General features: G+C 39.4%; 2 protein-coding genes across 4 annotated transcripts; one reads left to right on the forward strand and one right to left on the reverse strand.

Annotated features, from left to right (window-relative positions):
• The first annotated feature begins 391 nt into the window (after positions 1 to 391).
• Positions 392 to 6,064, forward strand: LOC120792049 (V-set and transmembrane domain-containing protein 5). Of its 3 annotated transcripts, XM_040131052.1 has the most exons (6): positions 392 to 744; positions 2,365 to 2,383; positions 2,544 to 2,881; positions 4,161 to 4,487; positions 5,394 to 5,537; positions 5,933 to 6,064. In XM_040131052.1, exons 3-6 carry the CDS (start codon positions 2,806 to 2,808, stop codon positions 5,962 to 5,964), a joined length of 579 nt encoding a protein of 192 aa, XP_039986986.1. In that variant the 5' UTR covers positions 392 to 744; positions 2,365 to 2,383; positions 2,544 to 2,805; the 3' UTR covers positions 5,965 to 6,064. The 3 variants fall into 3 exon arrangements, with proteins under 3 accessions (XP_039986986.1, XP_039986987.1, XP_039986988.1); XM_040131053.1 differs by lacking the exon at positions 2,365 to 2,383; XM_040131054.1 differs by lacking the exons at positions 392 to 744; positions 2,365 to 2,383 and having other exon boundaries at positions 2,419 to 2,881.
• A 612-nt stretch (positions 6,065 to 6,676) lies between these two features.
• med17 (mediator complex subunit 17) lies at positions 6,677 to 15,870 on the reverse strand. The gene is made up of 13 exons (XM_040131049.1): positions 15,563 to 15,870; positions 14,163 to 14,407; positions 13,674 to 13,837; positions 13,218 to 13,437; positions 12,974 to 13,110; positions 12,646 to 12,727; positions 12,295 to 12,447; positions 11,571 to 11,701; positions 10,083 to 10,267; positions 9,015 to 9,152; positions 8,424 to 8,541; positions 8,031 to 8,190; positions 6,677 to 7,205 (listed from the first exon to the last, which is right to left on the reverse strand). Exons 2-13 carry the CDS (start codon positions 14,395 to 14,397, stop codon positions 6,958 to 6,960), a joined length of 1,971 nt encoding a protein of 656 aa, XP_039986983.1. The 5' UTR covers positions 14,398 to 14,407; positions 15,563 to 15,870; the 3' UTR covers positions 6,677 to 6,957.
• Position 15,871: the final 1 nt, after the last annotated feature.

Below are 15,871 nucleotides of genomic sequence, written 5' to 3' on the forward strand. Positions count from 1 at the left end.
AACTTTGCCGCATTATACAAACAGGTGTGTGTCGTTTAGCTTACTCGCAGTGATTTGAGTAGGGGTGGAAAAATAATAGGAACGCCTGTCAACGTATCGCAATGCAGGTCAGCGGCTCCACAATGATCATACAGTTGAATCAACACATCTCTAACACAGTTTCATCAAAAGCTGAACAATGAAACCTACATGAAGAGAGCATTTATCGCAGGACTGTGGTATCGGACTGCAGTAGTTTCAGCTACGTGTCCCTCATTAACTGACAACTGAGTTTATTACCATGCTTTGCTTTGCTGCTAGCAAAGAAGAATTTACTACTCCGCTGACATAATGTACAAGAAGCCAGTAATGTCAAACGGTAAAACACTGAGTCTCCTTGTCAAGTCATTACGTACAATTCTAGAGTGAAGATCTTCCCGTTAGAAGGAAAAGAAAGTGTGAAGCAACGGTTTTGACGAGTCCCACAACTTCAACACAAATACCAGTAGTGTCACGTAAGAGTCAAAACGACGTTATCCTGCCTCCACATCGCCACTCACAAACAGCTTTGTCAAATGTAGGATGGTGCAGTTAAAAAGCGGACGTTTCATGGACAACAAAATTCATACAACAGTGAACTAGCTGCCACTATATACTATCTCCTTAATTTCAAATGCTGAATTAAGTCGTGCAATTGAACAAATATCACGACAGGACTTGGAGGTGAAGTACCCATGAGTTAACTCGCCGTCAGACCGTCTGGAAGTAAGTCTGGACTAAACTATGGTGTGTTTTGTTACTGTTCCCTGTGGTTTTATTTAATGGTTGAGTCTTAACGTCGTTTACAGGCCCGTTTAGGAGAACATTGTAAATTGCCTTAAGATGTAAATGCTGTGACATGGATTCATATTATAGACTTATAGATAAATAAATAAAGTTACTATGCCTCATTTCTTTCAGGTATTGAGACGAGTTTTTTTTTCCTTCCCAAAAGTGAACATATTAGCATAAAACCGTAAAATTAAGTTTAGCATGCTGCTAGCGTGACCTTTGCTAAGCGCTATCGTAAATTAAAATATGGTTATTGCGGTGAAACACGCCAAAAAAGCTGACAGCACTTTTGCTTCTCAATAATTATTTTTTGAAAAGTTAAAGCATATTTCTATCTAAAAGATTTGTTGAGGTAGAAAGTAAAAATAAACTTTCAAGAAGCTGTCTTGGACTCTGTTTACTTACCAAGTGCGCCAGTGACAAACAGCAGTGGGACGTAACGATGTCGTAACCGAACGGACGTAGACTCACGTAAAGCTTTAACAATGCTAATGCGCTAGCTACATGGACATTAAGTATGAAATATTTCCACGAACAAAACATAAAATATAATTTACAACCAGTGAAAACATTTATGTAACCAACAAATTATCCGAAAGTGGCCAAAATCAATTCAATTCTAAACTCTTTTAAAATTAAAATTCAAGCTAGCTCAATCAGCTCAAAAGATCAAGGTTAGCATAGCTAGCGATTTTTATGTAAACAAATTTTTCTTCTCATTTATATATTTTTTTGTTAATACAAAATCAGACTCCACCAAGAAAAAATATTTTTTTTAAATGATTCACACAACTGAAGCTTTTTTAAATATTGTATTTCATTTTCAAAATTGATTATTTACATGTAAAGCAACGACACAAGAAGCACAGAAAACCAAATGCAGCAAAGGAAAGGAAGGTAAAAGAAAAGACAAAAACGAGACTAAAATAAAAATAAACATTTTCATGACAGTATTAGCATGATAAAACATGGTGAAATAAAATTCATACAGAAACACCGTCAGTCTGGTTCAGAGGAAATGTCTTTCATATAATAAACGAAAGTCTGCCATATCTTCTAAAAGGTTGTACCCTTGTTTCTCTATCAATGTCATTTCTTCTAGTCATATGTAATAATTAATTTTCCACAGTCCACATTCCAACTGGGACAGGGTCTTCTGATTTCCATTTTATTTGATTTTTTTTACATTAATTCGGAAATAAGCGTTTTGCGAAGCTGATGAGAAACACAGAGATGCTTTTGTCAGTCTGAAATAATTTTAAATAATTTCTATACTGAGATAAGCCTGTCAAATTTATTTGTCCGATCCCAAGCATGATGCTGATAGAGAAAGGTGTTTTAAAAAATAGAAATCAGAATGAGGCAGTTTATACTAAGCTTTCTAAGCTGCCTTAGAAGATGAAATGTCAGTTCACCGTGGTTGTGTTCACTGTGTGTTTGTGTTTCTTGGTGCATATCTGTGAATACACACTTCCTGTATGACACGTTTTACCAGGTGTGTCACAGCATGCATTTTGGCTGATAATACCTTTCCTGGTTTCATCTTTTCCTCAGTGTGTCTGGGTATACGCAGGTGAGTGTTTGATGGGCGGAGGCCAGTGAGTAAATTGAGAAGGATATACAGTATGTGTGTTTGCTCTATAGCTCTCTTCCCTCAAGTATGTGTATGTGTGTGATCACATAACACTTAGTATGTGTTTGCTCTGTAATCACTGGCTGAACCTGTCTGATAGGTGTGGGCTGGCTTCGTGACTTGCGCAGGTAGGAAGAGAAATCCGGCACAGACCTGAGGGAGGAGGGGAACTAAAGCACCTCTGTGACGGCCACTCACACACACACCCATGCCTGTAAAAAGTACAGTGGGAGAGGAAACCTCTGGAACGAGAAAAGGCTGTAGTGTGGAGGAAGAAAACTAGAGAGGAGAACGTTTCAGAATGTGAAATAACCTGGAGGAGATTCTTCTACTGCAGTTTGACCAATGGGTCTGGGCTTCTAATGCGTCATTTCAGGCTCTGGGATGTACAAGATGTCGCTGTGTTTCTCAGCATCACATTATATATTTGTGACCTAGGTAAGTATATCCAACACATCTTTATAATTCGGTCTTTCCCCAGTGAACTGACGTATTTGGCTGCTGTGTTTGAGAACATGCTTATAAGGCAATCCTCTGTTTGTTCAGGACTAAATGCACACTGAGAAACTGGCAGGAGATAAAACTCAAAGCATTTTCTCAGGTTCTGTTTCTTAACTTGCATACCAGAAACTAAGAAAATCAACACGGTCATGTACACAGTAACCATCACACAGTCCTGGAGTGCAACCAGAGTCCCAGTACACTTGAGAAAACTTCAGTCCTCAAGAAACTCCAGAGGAAAGGGGAAAGAGCAGTAACTGGGGCAATTCCAAATGGAAGTCAAGCTGCACAGAATAATAACACCATGTCCAGCTTCTTTTCAAGAAAACATTAGAGCTGTGATTGGCTCGTGAATTACTACGGCTCTGAAAAGCATTTATTGAATAGGTTCTTTCAGGCAGAAACCTTGGCAAGAATTTTTATATGTATGTCACGGGGGTTTATTTCTTTATCATCATTTTCACTGTGATGTCTGAATAAAAGGACAGGCGCTTCTTCCCACTCGTTTCTTACTCAGCACTGGTATCCTCAGGTGGAATTCTTTACCTGTGTTTCATTAAGCAAACACACCACCAGCAGAACCAGATCCCCCACTGAAACTCCTGTGAAAATATTTGATGAGGCTCAGCCAAAACAGACGAGGACAATACTATTGGCTGAACCCACAGTAGTAATTCTCTGCTTTTTAGACATGTTTCATTCCTTCAGCAAGCAGCTTGTAATTTGTGAGAGAAACTAACAGAATGGCTCATGTCTGACTGCACATGGAATTTGTGCAAAGGAGCGACGGTGTTTCACCATGACTTACTGTGTCATGGTGAAACATTTTCTTTTTATAGAGCTGTATTGCATCATAGGCTGAAATGTTTCTGCTGTAATTATTATCATACCTGGATGAAGGTTGAACATTAGCTAAATGTTTGAAAGGTAAAGGTGTTTATCATGCAGTGTGCTATATCTACATATCTACCTATAGCGATATTCTGCCTCTTTGTTAACACTGCATTTGTATGTATTTACATCTACATATCTCTGTATGTATTGCTGACTGGTCGGGGGAGTCCCAGGCATTTCACCTCTTTGTCGTTAACACCTTAATATAAGGAAGTCCAGTTCCCTTCGTATATCGCTTAGAAATGTGTTGCATTTGAAAGTTATTTCACAGTGAATCTAAACTCTGTATCTTCACATCGCTTCATTCTTTTCACTTTTGAAGTTGGAGCTATCTCCATCCATTCTCCCCGGAGGAGCCTCACCATGTCAGTGCAGGAGGATGTGTTTTTCTCAGTGGATGTTACCTGCAATGGGATCCCCACCATACAATGGACCTTTATGTCAGGAGCGGTGAGCCGCACCATAGGGACTTGGGAGCCTGGGGTGTACACTGACATAACGGTGGATTATAGCAGCCGAGTGAAACCCTACAACAATGGCTCTATGGGCCTGTCCGACCTGCGGCTGCAGGATGCCGGATACTACGTGGTCACTGTTACAGAAACGGGCGGGAGCAGCAAGGATGCTGGGTTTGTCCTGAAAGTGAACGGTGAGTTGAATCTGGGCGTCTGTGTAGGTTATTCCTAAAGCAAATGAACAAGACTGCTACATTTTCTTTGACACTAACAGCCTAGAGTCATGGCTTTAAGGAAATCAGCAATGCTTGCTTTCACACTCTTATACCTTCTGCCTAATTCAAGCAACAGCAAATCAGACTTGAGCAAACACGGCAGGAACGTGCCAGATAGTTTCTCAACAGAATCAATTAGGAACAATTTGCCAAACATCGATTGTCCTAATTCAAATGTGAAATAACAGTCACAGTCTTAAGCTCCATTTAGGCAGACTGACCACGGGTGTGCCTTGCTCACCAGAATTGTGGTAGCAGTTGTTGCTTCCAGACCTAAGTGTGTGTATAACTGTTTTGAACATGGTCAAAGACGTTCCCGCCAAAGAGAGCTTGGCTCTCAGTCAAACTTCCCTGAATAAATAAAAGGTGAAAAACAGAAAAAGAAAAAAAAACACCAATATCTGTGAAGCTAGTGATAAGTCTGGAATGACATTTTGAACATAGTAGTATGTATGTGCCCTTCTGATCCTAAAGCAGGGACCTGTAGTTTATCTTTATTTATCAGTAAACAACATGAGCATTTATCTGTCAGATTTTAGAGTTTAAAGGAAGATGTAAAAATAGTTAAATTTATTGTGTACATATTTTTTGTAAGATTTTATTTGTGATCGTGACAGAAGATGAATTATTTCTTACATTTCTTAACACTTGAACACAGTAATTATCTTCCTGCTGCTGTATCGCCTCATCGCTGTACACAAGCTGTATTATTTACATGTTTGTTTGGTGATTACATCTCTGGAAAGTTGTCTGTGCCCAAGGCATTTTTGTCTTAAGTACCTTTTGAAGTAAATATGATTTGGCTCCTGTGTCCCTGTCCTCCAGAGGTGCTTTACGAGGATCTTCAGTACCTGTCTGTCTCTGCCTTAGCACTGGCCTGCTTGGCTGCCCTTCTCATGCTCGCCGTTTGGCTACTAGACAAGGCCTACAGGAGGATAGTGGCATGGAGATGCAGGACACAGATGCCAGGTAAAGCAACATGAAAAATAAGTCTCTGAAGTACATGCACCTCTACAAAGATGTCAGTTTTATGAAACACCTGCGTGATGAACTTTACACCAAGGATCAAACTCAAAAGATAAACTTCACTACTTGATGGGAGTTACTAAAGTAGCTACTTTTCTAGATAATGGATAAATATCTTTTAAACACACATATTATACTGTATGCAGGATCATAATTAAAACATTTAATATAAACCCTGCACTTGGTAGTTTACTCTTTCTGCTGCTTTGTGTGAAATGTGTGAATGTGGGTTGGAGTTACGTGTTGTGTATCAGTATGGGTGTGTTGAGTACAAAGGTCTGTGCACTTCTGTTGAACAGTTTCTATATTGACAAAGTTTAATTTCCTCCTTTACACAGAAAATGATGCAACAGAGCTTCAGCCTCTTTGATGGACGTCTGGCAGTTCTTTCACCAGAGACTATTCATCAGTGCTGCAACACAAGGACTGCTTTTTAAAATTTAGGTGTTGTGTACATAACTGTTTTGTCTTTTTTTTTTTTTTTTTTTACTCAAAAGGGGATGGTGTGTCAATTTTGAAAAACTGTATTATTTTTACATTTTGCATTGAAAACACATGCATTTACTGCTCACTTCTGATGACACAGGATTGAATGTAAATATGTCACTCACGCCATTGGGAGAAAAATACATACTGTATTTATTGTCTAAGCAGATGAATTGTGTGATTTTCTTTTACTTGTGGCTTTTTCACAACAATCATCCAAACTTGAATCAGGCTTTGGGAAAACATTGAATTATACTGCAGTTAGTTTGTATAAGACCCCAGATGCAGTGAGAATTCCCTACTTTTCAGATATCAGAGTGAAGATTGTTACACACTCATTTTGAAAAGTGTGTAATATACTCCGTATGACTTTGGCATTTTTCACCCTTCTGGTAGAACTAAAACTTATTAAAACTGATAAATCAGACTGAGAAGAAAGTCAGTTTTTGCAAAATGCTCAAATCAGCCGATAAAGTAAAAAGGCAGAAACTCGTTCATCTCAATAAATATACATTGAAGTGTTACAACCAGAAGTTCTCAGAAAACATTTCATTCATAGCTTTATTCTTATGATATGACAAATCAACACTAATACATACAATAGACGTTGCTTTTTATTTTGTATCAAATTGTTTGAGGTATACTGTACATAAACTCCACACCTTACATTATCAAAAACAGAGAAGGCAGCAGACACTACTAAAGGCGGAAATTCAGTGTTTGAAAATTCCTTGAGTTGGATAAGTTTAAGGGAAGGAAAAGTCACATTATCAACAGAGGGGCCAGTATCAAGGCTGCAAAACCTATGTGCTTCTACCCCTTTCAAACTTTGTGACACATACTTTGTGGCTGATTCTCTGTGGGAGTTGTTGTTTGTCTAGTTCACTGCCAGAGGAGTCTGCAGACGGAGGCTTGATCTAGGGACAGGGGTCAGTGCAGCCATGAGCAGCTCCATCTTGTAGACAAAGTTTCGTCCCTCCATCTTGCTCCAGTGCACCTCTTTGTTGGGCCCTCTGAGGTGGCTCCACTTGGCGTCCTGGATGACGTCGCTCTTCGGCAGCTCTTTGGTCTGGCTGCGGGGGAACTGGACCAAAACTTTGCAACCGCTCTCTGGGCCATTACGCACTGAACAGACAAACAGATACACACATTCACTCTATTAGTGACCAAAATCTACTTATGTTAATACATCCATACTCGACTCTTGGCAATTGAAGGTTATGAGGATATTCAGTATCACCTTATCAAATTCAATTTATAATGCATTCCAGGAGTTTATTTTGCGGTGAAACGTTGTGATTTGCTTCCATCAACCTGTCTCTTTGATCTTGAGTGATTTCCTACTTCTCTCAAAATTTCCACAACCATCAGAGCGTGGGTGAGACCTGGTTGTATTCAACTCTACTCCTGTTACCACGAAGAAGGACAGCAACAGCCCACTAATTAAAACTGCAACAGGTCCCACCTCTGCTGTGTTTCAATCTGGTGACTCAGGTCGCATGTCGGTAGCAGAAGTTGTGTCGTTTTACAATTTTTATGCCTTTCTCCCCCCTGTGACGGTTGAGTGTCAGTGAACCATGGTGAGTCAAGGACGAAGCCTTGTTTGATTCTGAGATACTGACAAAAAAACCCAATGACACTAATGGATCGACATTATTACTTATCAGTCTAGTTGCACTGGATAATATCTGGCATTTAGTGGACTAACAAAAATACACCACAATGGCAGCAATAAAGCTTCACAAATAGCTATTTTTAACAAGTTTAATAATGGATTTTACCGAAAATTGATTTTTCCTTCCTACTTGGATCTTTACAATATGTATTATCATGCTTTCTTTATCATTATACATAGGCACTATTGTAGCAACAGTTAAATACAATAGTGTAAAAAAACAGGGAAGTGTTTATCGAGCATTTTCCCCTCAGAGCCAACCTCACCCGCCTCACCTGAGATGGCGTACTCTCCATTGGGAGAGGCAACAGTGACAGCAGAGGCGTTTCCGATGCTCTCCACTGGGCCCAGGCCTACATGGTTACTGAAGCTGAGGACATGCCAGCCCATCACTTTGGCCAGCTGCTGGACTGCATGCACCTGATGCTGCGACATCTGTAATAACACAACATGGCCACAGGCAGGGCAGGAATAAACGACTTTAAAAAGTGACACAAAAAGTTGCAAAAAGAAGAACCGTTAAAACTAGTGCCAGACAACAGTTAACAAACAAATCATCTGTGAGACATGTACTGTTTTGAGTTCAATACGAAACGGATCTGCAGCCATGCACACAGCTTCACGTAACAACACCTTGATCCAACTGTGTGTGAAGACAGCTGTGATACCTGTGAGAGAAGGAAGTCCTGCAGCTCCTGCTCCTGGTGTGACAGTGTGATGACCCGTCCGTCTCTGTGCACCACTCTGATCTGCTCGACACCGATGTTCAGCTGCAGCTGGATGGACCTAAACGCACAAAACATGTCACACCTTATCCGAGAATGGCCATGCATGTCAAACAAGTAGAATAAGACCAAACACAGAATGAGGGAGTAAAAAAAAAACCAAATTAAAATACACTCGTGCTTACATGCATCTCATAAAAGCAGACAACTCACGGTATTTTGTTTCCTGTGCTTAGCAGCCATGCAAGACCGTCACTATTTCTAATTTTATAATTGGATTACAGTAACACTGAAAGCAAAATTAAAAATATGCCTGTATAACATGCTGAAAAACATGGGAGGCTTCCAATTACATTTCATGACTTTCAAATCACATAATTTGAAAACTTATTAAAGGGCCTGCAGATTTTCACAACAGCTCATTAATGCATTCGCAGGTTCTCTCCTTTATCTTACATATTGTGTCCCCCTTTCTGCTCTGGCTCTTCCCTTATCCTTCCCTCTCCTCCTGCCTGCTTCATCTCTTCCACTTACTTGCAGATCTGCTCGTAGCCCTGAGAGGTGATGAGCACCTTGACGCTGGACTCGTACACATCGTTGATATTGGACCAGTGAGCCTGGATCTGGGGGTCTTCGATGCGGCTGGCCAGGCTGTCGATGGTCCGCGCCGTCCTGGTGATCACAGGTGCAAGGATTAATAGTGCTGAATTATGACGCAAAATGATACAGAGTACAGGACTTCATTTAGCATTATACAGTCCACACCGCCTTAACAAAATACTTAAAATATTGATATCGACTTTTCAGGGTTTCTGCAGGGTTCACAAAGTTAATTTTAAGACTTAAGACATTTTCAGTAGGTATGAAAGTACGTTTAAAAGTATGAACGTAGTAAAAAAGATATCAGTGTCAATCAATATGGATGATAAGGCCTAGACCTATTTACCGAGTGCATCAATTTTTTTTATCTCACAATTTTGTCAGTCCTTATCAGAAGCATATAATAATTCCTAAAATACATTTTATGATGACCTGGATAAGCAGCAGTAAATTGATTAATCAATTAAAAAATGTTTTTGATGTAAGGTCCACATATTTTACATAAGTTTAAAGGTCTGGAACAAAATACTTGAGGATTGTTCAGCCAGTGTTTGCTAAAATCACAAAAGAAAAACAAAAAACATTTTATAACTAATATCAATGACTATGTAAGGTTAGAAGCAATATTTCAGAACTTTGTAAACAAATTTAATACTTTTTAATACATCTGAATGCATTTTAACACTTAAAGACCTGCAGATACTCTGTTATTGTGTTTCCTGAGATCAAACTATGATGAACAAAAACAAAGTTAGCCAAATTTGCACACTCATTTGCAAGAGCTCCAGTTATGTCCGGTGCAAACTGTGACTGATAATAAACCCGTCACTTCTGCTTGGATTTGCATACAGTGTTTCCAGTGGTAATACATAGCTGCATAGTTGAATGTTTATTGGCTGCTAACATTACTGCAGCTTAAAATGTTTTGACACAATGCCATGACTGCCACTATGTCTAATAACAGTCGCCTAATTAAATCATTGATGGTAAAAGTAAAGTTACCTGCTACGTAGGAAGATGTGTTTGGCCTGTTTGATGATCTTCTCCAGCAGCCCCTCACTCTGCTGCAAGCTGGAGATTTCAGCTTTGTCGTAGGCCAGCGGCCCCGCCAGGCGCAGGCGTTTGTGGCCAAAGGGGGCGCTAGCAGGATGCGGCATCACCACAGAACTCAGCTGCTGCTTGTGGAACTGTAACAGAAACAAGGTTGTTCAATGCAGTGAGCAGTGATAAAATTAAACCATAAAGAATGAAGTGAAAGACGTGTGCTGATGATAGTTATATATATATATATATATATATATCTATATCTATCTATATCTATATCTATCTCTATATCTATCTCTATATCTATCTATATCTATATCTATATATCTATATATATATCTATATCTATCTATCTATCTATCTATCTATCTATATATATCTATCTATCTATCTATCTATCTATATATATATATATATATATATCTATCTATCTCTATCTATCTATCTATCTATATCTATCTATATCTATCTATCTATCTATCTCTATCTATCTATCTATCTATCTATCTATCTATATCTATCTATCTATCTATCTATCTATCTATCTATATCTATATCTATCTATCTATCTATCTATATCTATATATCTATCTATCTATCTATCTATCTATCTATCTATATCTATCTATCTATCTATCTATCTATCTATATCTATATCTATCTATCTATCTATCTATCTATATATATATCTATATCTATCTATATATATATCTATATCTATCTATATATCTATATCTATATCTATATCTATATCTCTCTATCTATCTATCTATCTATCTATATCTCTATATCTATATCTCTATATCTATATCTCTATATCTATATATCTATATATATTTGGGGTAGTATTTATCCTGGTTCAGATGGGTTGCAGGATGTCTCCTGGCAGAGCAGCAGTAACTGTTCGTAGGAGCTGATGGATAAGTCTGCTATGGTCTGTCTGCTTTTACAATGTTGTCTGCCAAATTTCCCATGTAGGGCAAAAAAGACTGAACTGAAGTAACACTGAATTCTATTAGACTATTAGTTGTATTATTTATAGAATCATTACAGGGAGATAAAATGTAAACTGAAATCATAGTGATAATTTTTATATTTAAAAATATATTCTGATCTTAGTTTGGCATCCAGTTATTTTTTCTCTCTTCTTTCCCCTATGATTGTAATTTCATCTTGTGAAGACAACACAAACTGGGTGTAAAAGTTTCCAGCTGAGCCCAGTAAACAGCATTTCTAGACAGTATAGCCCGACCGATACAGGACTTTTTTTAGAGCAAACTTGTAACTTCTGTATGACAGAATGACACTTTTTCAAAACTTATATTTGGCATTTCTGTACTTCAATTTCCTGTATTTTATCATCTGACATATACGCCGATACCAACATATCTGCGATGAGCTGATAACTCTTCAGAAGAGACTCAGTGACTTCACACAGCGCCTCACCTCTCTCATCATTTGATGCAGATTGTGTTCCAGAACGTAAAGGTGGTCATCTGGTTTGGGTTTCTCCGGAGATGCCCGATGGTTCTTCTTCTCTCCCGTAGAGTGGCACAGTGAGATGGACAGCTGCAAACCTATAAAGGGGGATCACAGGAACAAACAAGGCATGAGTATGTTTGTTTTACGTCTGCATGCACAAAAGAAAAAAATCAAAGCTGACTCCAGAGCCCAGTGATGATTAATGCTTTAAAGTGTTTGAGCACTTAACAGAATTCTGCCTTTTTCTCCAAAAAGTAATTAAAATGCAAATATGAAGCATAATATCTGTATCAGCTATTGAATTCTGAATAAACTACAATTGCTGAAACAGCTCTTCCAATAAGTTGTTTTAGCCCTTGTTTTGGAACAAGTTTTCATACCATCAGTTCTCCATGTCCATCATATACATGTCAATTGTCCACTTTTAAAAGTATGATACTAATGTAGAACTAATGGAACATAGCAGGGGCAGTGGCTGTAGTGATCAAACCACGCTAATGCTAATGCTGATGCTGGCAGTGGTCGTACTTCACCTACAGTATAGGAGTATAAAAAGCCACAAATTGACACATAGTCTGCGTACTTTGATACTAAATATGCAACAGATATGGATCTTCTCATGATGACGTCCACAAAACAAAGACCCCATCTATACTGAGGTATTTGATGTTGTCAGGAGCGTTCTGACCTGGGAAGGGTTGCGAGATGATCTGATTCTTCACAACAATGTGAGGGATCTGGGATTTAATCTGGACAGCTTCCCTGGACAGCTGGGCGAAGATCTCCTTACAGAGCAAAACGTTCTGAGCCGCCTCTAGCTTCACATGCCATGGCTGCGTACCTGGTCGGAGAGGAGAAGAGAGGTCAGGTGAGGGGAACGCGAAGAGATGAAAGATGATAAAAATGTGGAGGAAGGAAGAAAAGGGAAATTTCAGAGTTACGATACATTTACTGATTCAGACAGTTACTAAACCAGTTTTAAAAGTCTAACGCCTGGTGGAAGAAGTGCAATGTCCTGTCCTTGTCGGTTGCAGCATACCAGCTTTGGTTTTTGGCAGTCTCCTGAACAGGTTGACGGTTCCCAGATCACCGATGTCTGGAGCTTGTTTCTGGATGGACACCTGAAGACATAAACAGTGCTGGACTATTTAAAAAAACAACATGTTTCTGAAATCTTCAAAAACATACAAGAGACTGCAGATGACAGCAGTATGGAAATTACAAAAAATAAAACGAGAAAATAAATTACTTTGCCACATTATTTGTACATAACGAACTCTAATTTTCCCTGGTGCCTTGAGACTGTGTTTAAATGGAACGTGCCATCGTTGCGAGACATGTTGATCCATCTTTTGTTTCCCTCTCACCTTAATATAAGCAGATCCCTCCAAATCACTGGGGATCTGGACATCAAGGGGGCAGTAGTCTTCTGGGATTTTTTTGTCCAGATCAATGTCTGTGTTCTTGATCACCTCAAATGTGCCATGGTGAGGAAAAAGGGAACCTGCATGGGTAAATAGTCAAAACACATTAGCTTGGAGTTAGACTACACCTTAAAAGTGTGTCTGTGTTTCTCTTAGTTGCCTGAATATACACTAGAGGCCTTATCACCTGCGCTCCGGTAGCTGAGGTCTCCCAGGATCTTGTCTCCCACTTTGCGTAGTTTCCACTGTGAGCGGAGTCGCAGCAGCTCAGAGTTGAAGTCCCTCTGCCTCCTGTTCTCCTGGTTCTCTGCTACTGACTTAGTGAGCTTCTCTGCTCCCTTCAGGAGGAGCTGCGCTGCTGTGGCCAGGGATTTCTTTTTACTGATCAGCTGGAACACCTGGGGGGTCTGCACAAGGGCAAGAAAAAGCTGTTATGAATGGACAGTGGATGAAAGCAAATGTGAGTGTCAAACTGGTTTCCAGAGAAGGTGCACAGATCACCTTGAGAAATATAAACCAAAGACCGTCATCATATTTGAACATTTATTCATTGTTCCACACACACTTGCATATTATCTATAAGATATTTATTCAATGTTGCTCCTCCTGTAGATGCTGATACTGATATTCTTTAGCAACTTACCTTGCCAGCTGTTGGATCCTGAGACACTGGGTCTAAGGCCATGTACTTCTTCTCCTTCACCACGCTGAGCACATCATAGAGTACACACATCTCTGTCAGGGCACTGCGCAGGTTGTTACGCACTGAGTCCCAGGGCCACAAAGATGGCTGAAACTTCACGGTGCCTGTGTAAAGAAAACCGCTAATCAGGTCTTATTCTACCGAAGAAAACAGAATCCATATGACTCTGTTATATCAAATAAGAGTACATTTTGTTTTGAATCCATCCATCCATCGGTCATCTATAGTAGTCCACAGATGTATTGACCTGTGGGAACCTTGACAAGAGACCCTTGCTCTGTAATAATAGCTTAAACCTGAACTTAGCTGAGTAGCACCATGAGAGCTCTAGTGAATCAGTGATGGATCAGCCACAGCTGGTGTCAGTCAGATTAACAGAATCTAGCTCTGACTCTAAAAAATGTCTGAGTTCGCTTGACCATAAAATACCTTCCTCTTCTTCTTGCTCCTGCTTGCCCCACTCCCGGTCCCTGGGTTCGCCCTCGACCCCATCCTCCTCCGAGTCAGATCCCTGGCTGAAGTCAATTCTTTGTGCCAACTTTGCCAAGTTCTGGGACATTGACAGAGGGGGGACGTATGTCTCTGTCCCATCCAGGGCCACTTCCTGCACCTGCTTCTCACAGGAAGACTCAATGCTGACCCTCACTGCTGGACCACCAGACATGACGACAAGGCTGAGATGAGGAGGACAAGAAGAGAGATTCAATCATCAGACTGTCTGAGACACAGTGGAGCACGAAGCAGTTCAGCTAAGTGGGTCTCTGCAACCTGAACTGAAGAATTTGATACTTTTTAAAGCCAGTTTGAATAAGAGCAGAGTAAGAGTAAACACAGATTCACTTTGGAAAATGTCTAACCTGAAAAAGAAAAACCACAAACTTAAGTTGTCATATTCAGTCATTTATGTTACAGGGTTTCTGCAGGGTTCACCAAGTTAAACTCAGGCTTTAAAAAAAAAAATTTAATACCACATAAAATGCCACTTAGTACCTGTTTCATAGTCATATTGACCCAAGTGAGAAAGATATCAATGAAAGCCAGCTGTATAATTCCTAATAATATCATTAATTAATCATTTAACATGACCTGGACCTTGATAAGCAACAGAGCATTGGTTGATAAATGGTTGGAAGGATTTAAAAAAAAAAAAGTTTAAGGTCCACATATGTATCTTACATAACATCGGAGGTCTGGAACAATGGTACTGGAGATTTTCCATTTTGCCCAGTTCTTCTTGCACTCCAACCTTTCTTAAAATGGTACACCATATTTCTGTATACTGTGTGTTTCTTACCTGTTCACTCTTTTGTCTGAACACTGTTTTCTGATGCTGTTTTTGATGCATATATTGTGTATTTTTATTCAGTATCTGGCCATGAAGGTCTGCAATTCTGCAGCTGTGGTTTTAATTTCAACACGAAAAAAAATTAGGACATTTTAATGCCTTTGATTTAATTTGATTTTAACTAATTTCCTAAAGCATTTTTTTAGGAGATGAACGCTTTGTAAGCATTTTCAATACCTGCAGATATCCTACTTTGGATTATGATTATTTCGGACTATTCGGGACATCCTGGTTTATCTGTTAAATGAACAGGGTTGTCTTTAACACTTAAGATTTAAGATACGACTTCCTAAGTAACCGCACAAATGACTTTTATTAATAATGTGTGCACTAGCTGCTTTTGATTGTGTGACTGTGCTGCGTCTAGCTAGCCAGGCCAGCTAGCCTAACCCCCTTGCTAATCTCAAAGAAGAAAAAAAAGATCCTCGGAGTTAAACAGAAATCTCAAAATCACAATGTAATAATTTATTCGTGTAAGTCTTACCCGTTTTATTCACTAGAGTCCTGAGTATAACTGGTTATTCACTGGAGTTGTGGTATATTTTCTAGTAACGCCAAATACGACTCATTCTTCGCTCGCTACACCGGGATGCGCGCACTCTACTGCCTCCTAGCTCCTCGGTTCCAGTTTTAGGTGCTTCGTGTTACTTTCCTTTACATTGTTTTAATTTTTAGATAAAGTTATTGTTTTTACTTTAATTTATTTTTAGGCAGGTATTTTGAGTGGGAGCCTGTTTAGACCATGGGTAGGAACCAAGAAGGATTTTGTTCCGCGTGGGACGGGTATGGGTAC

This window comes from Xiphias gladius, chromosome 7, assembly GCF_016859285.1.
Source record: "Xiphias gladius isolate SHS-SW01 ecotype Sanya breed wild chromosome 7, ASM1685928v1, whole genome shotgun sequence".
Taxonomy (NCBI): domain Eukaryota; kingdom Metazoa; phylum Chordata; class Actinopteri; order Istiophoriformes; family Xiphiidae; genus Xiphias; species Xiphias gladius.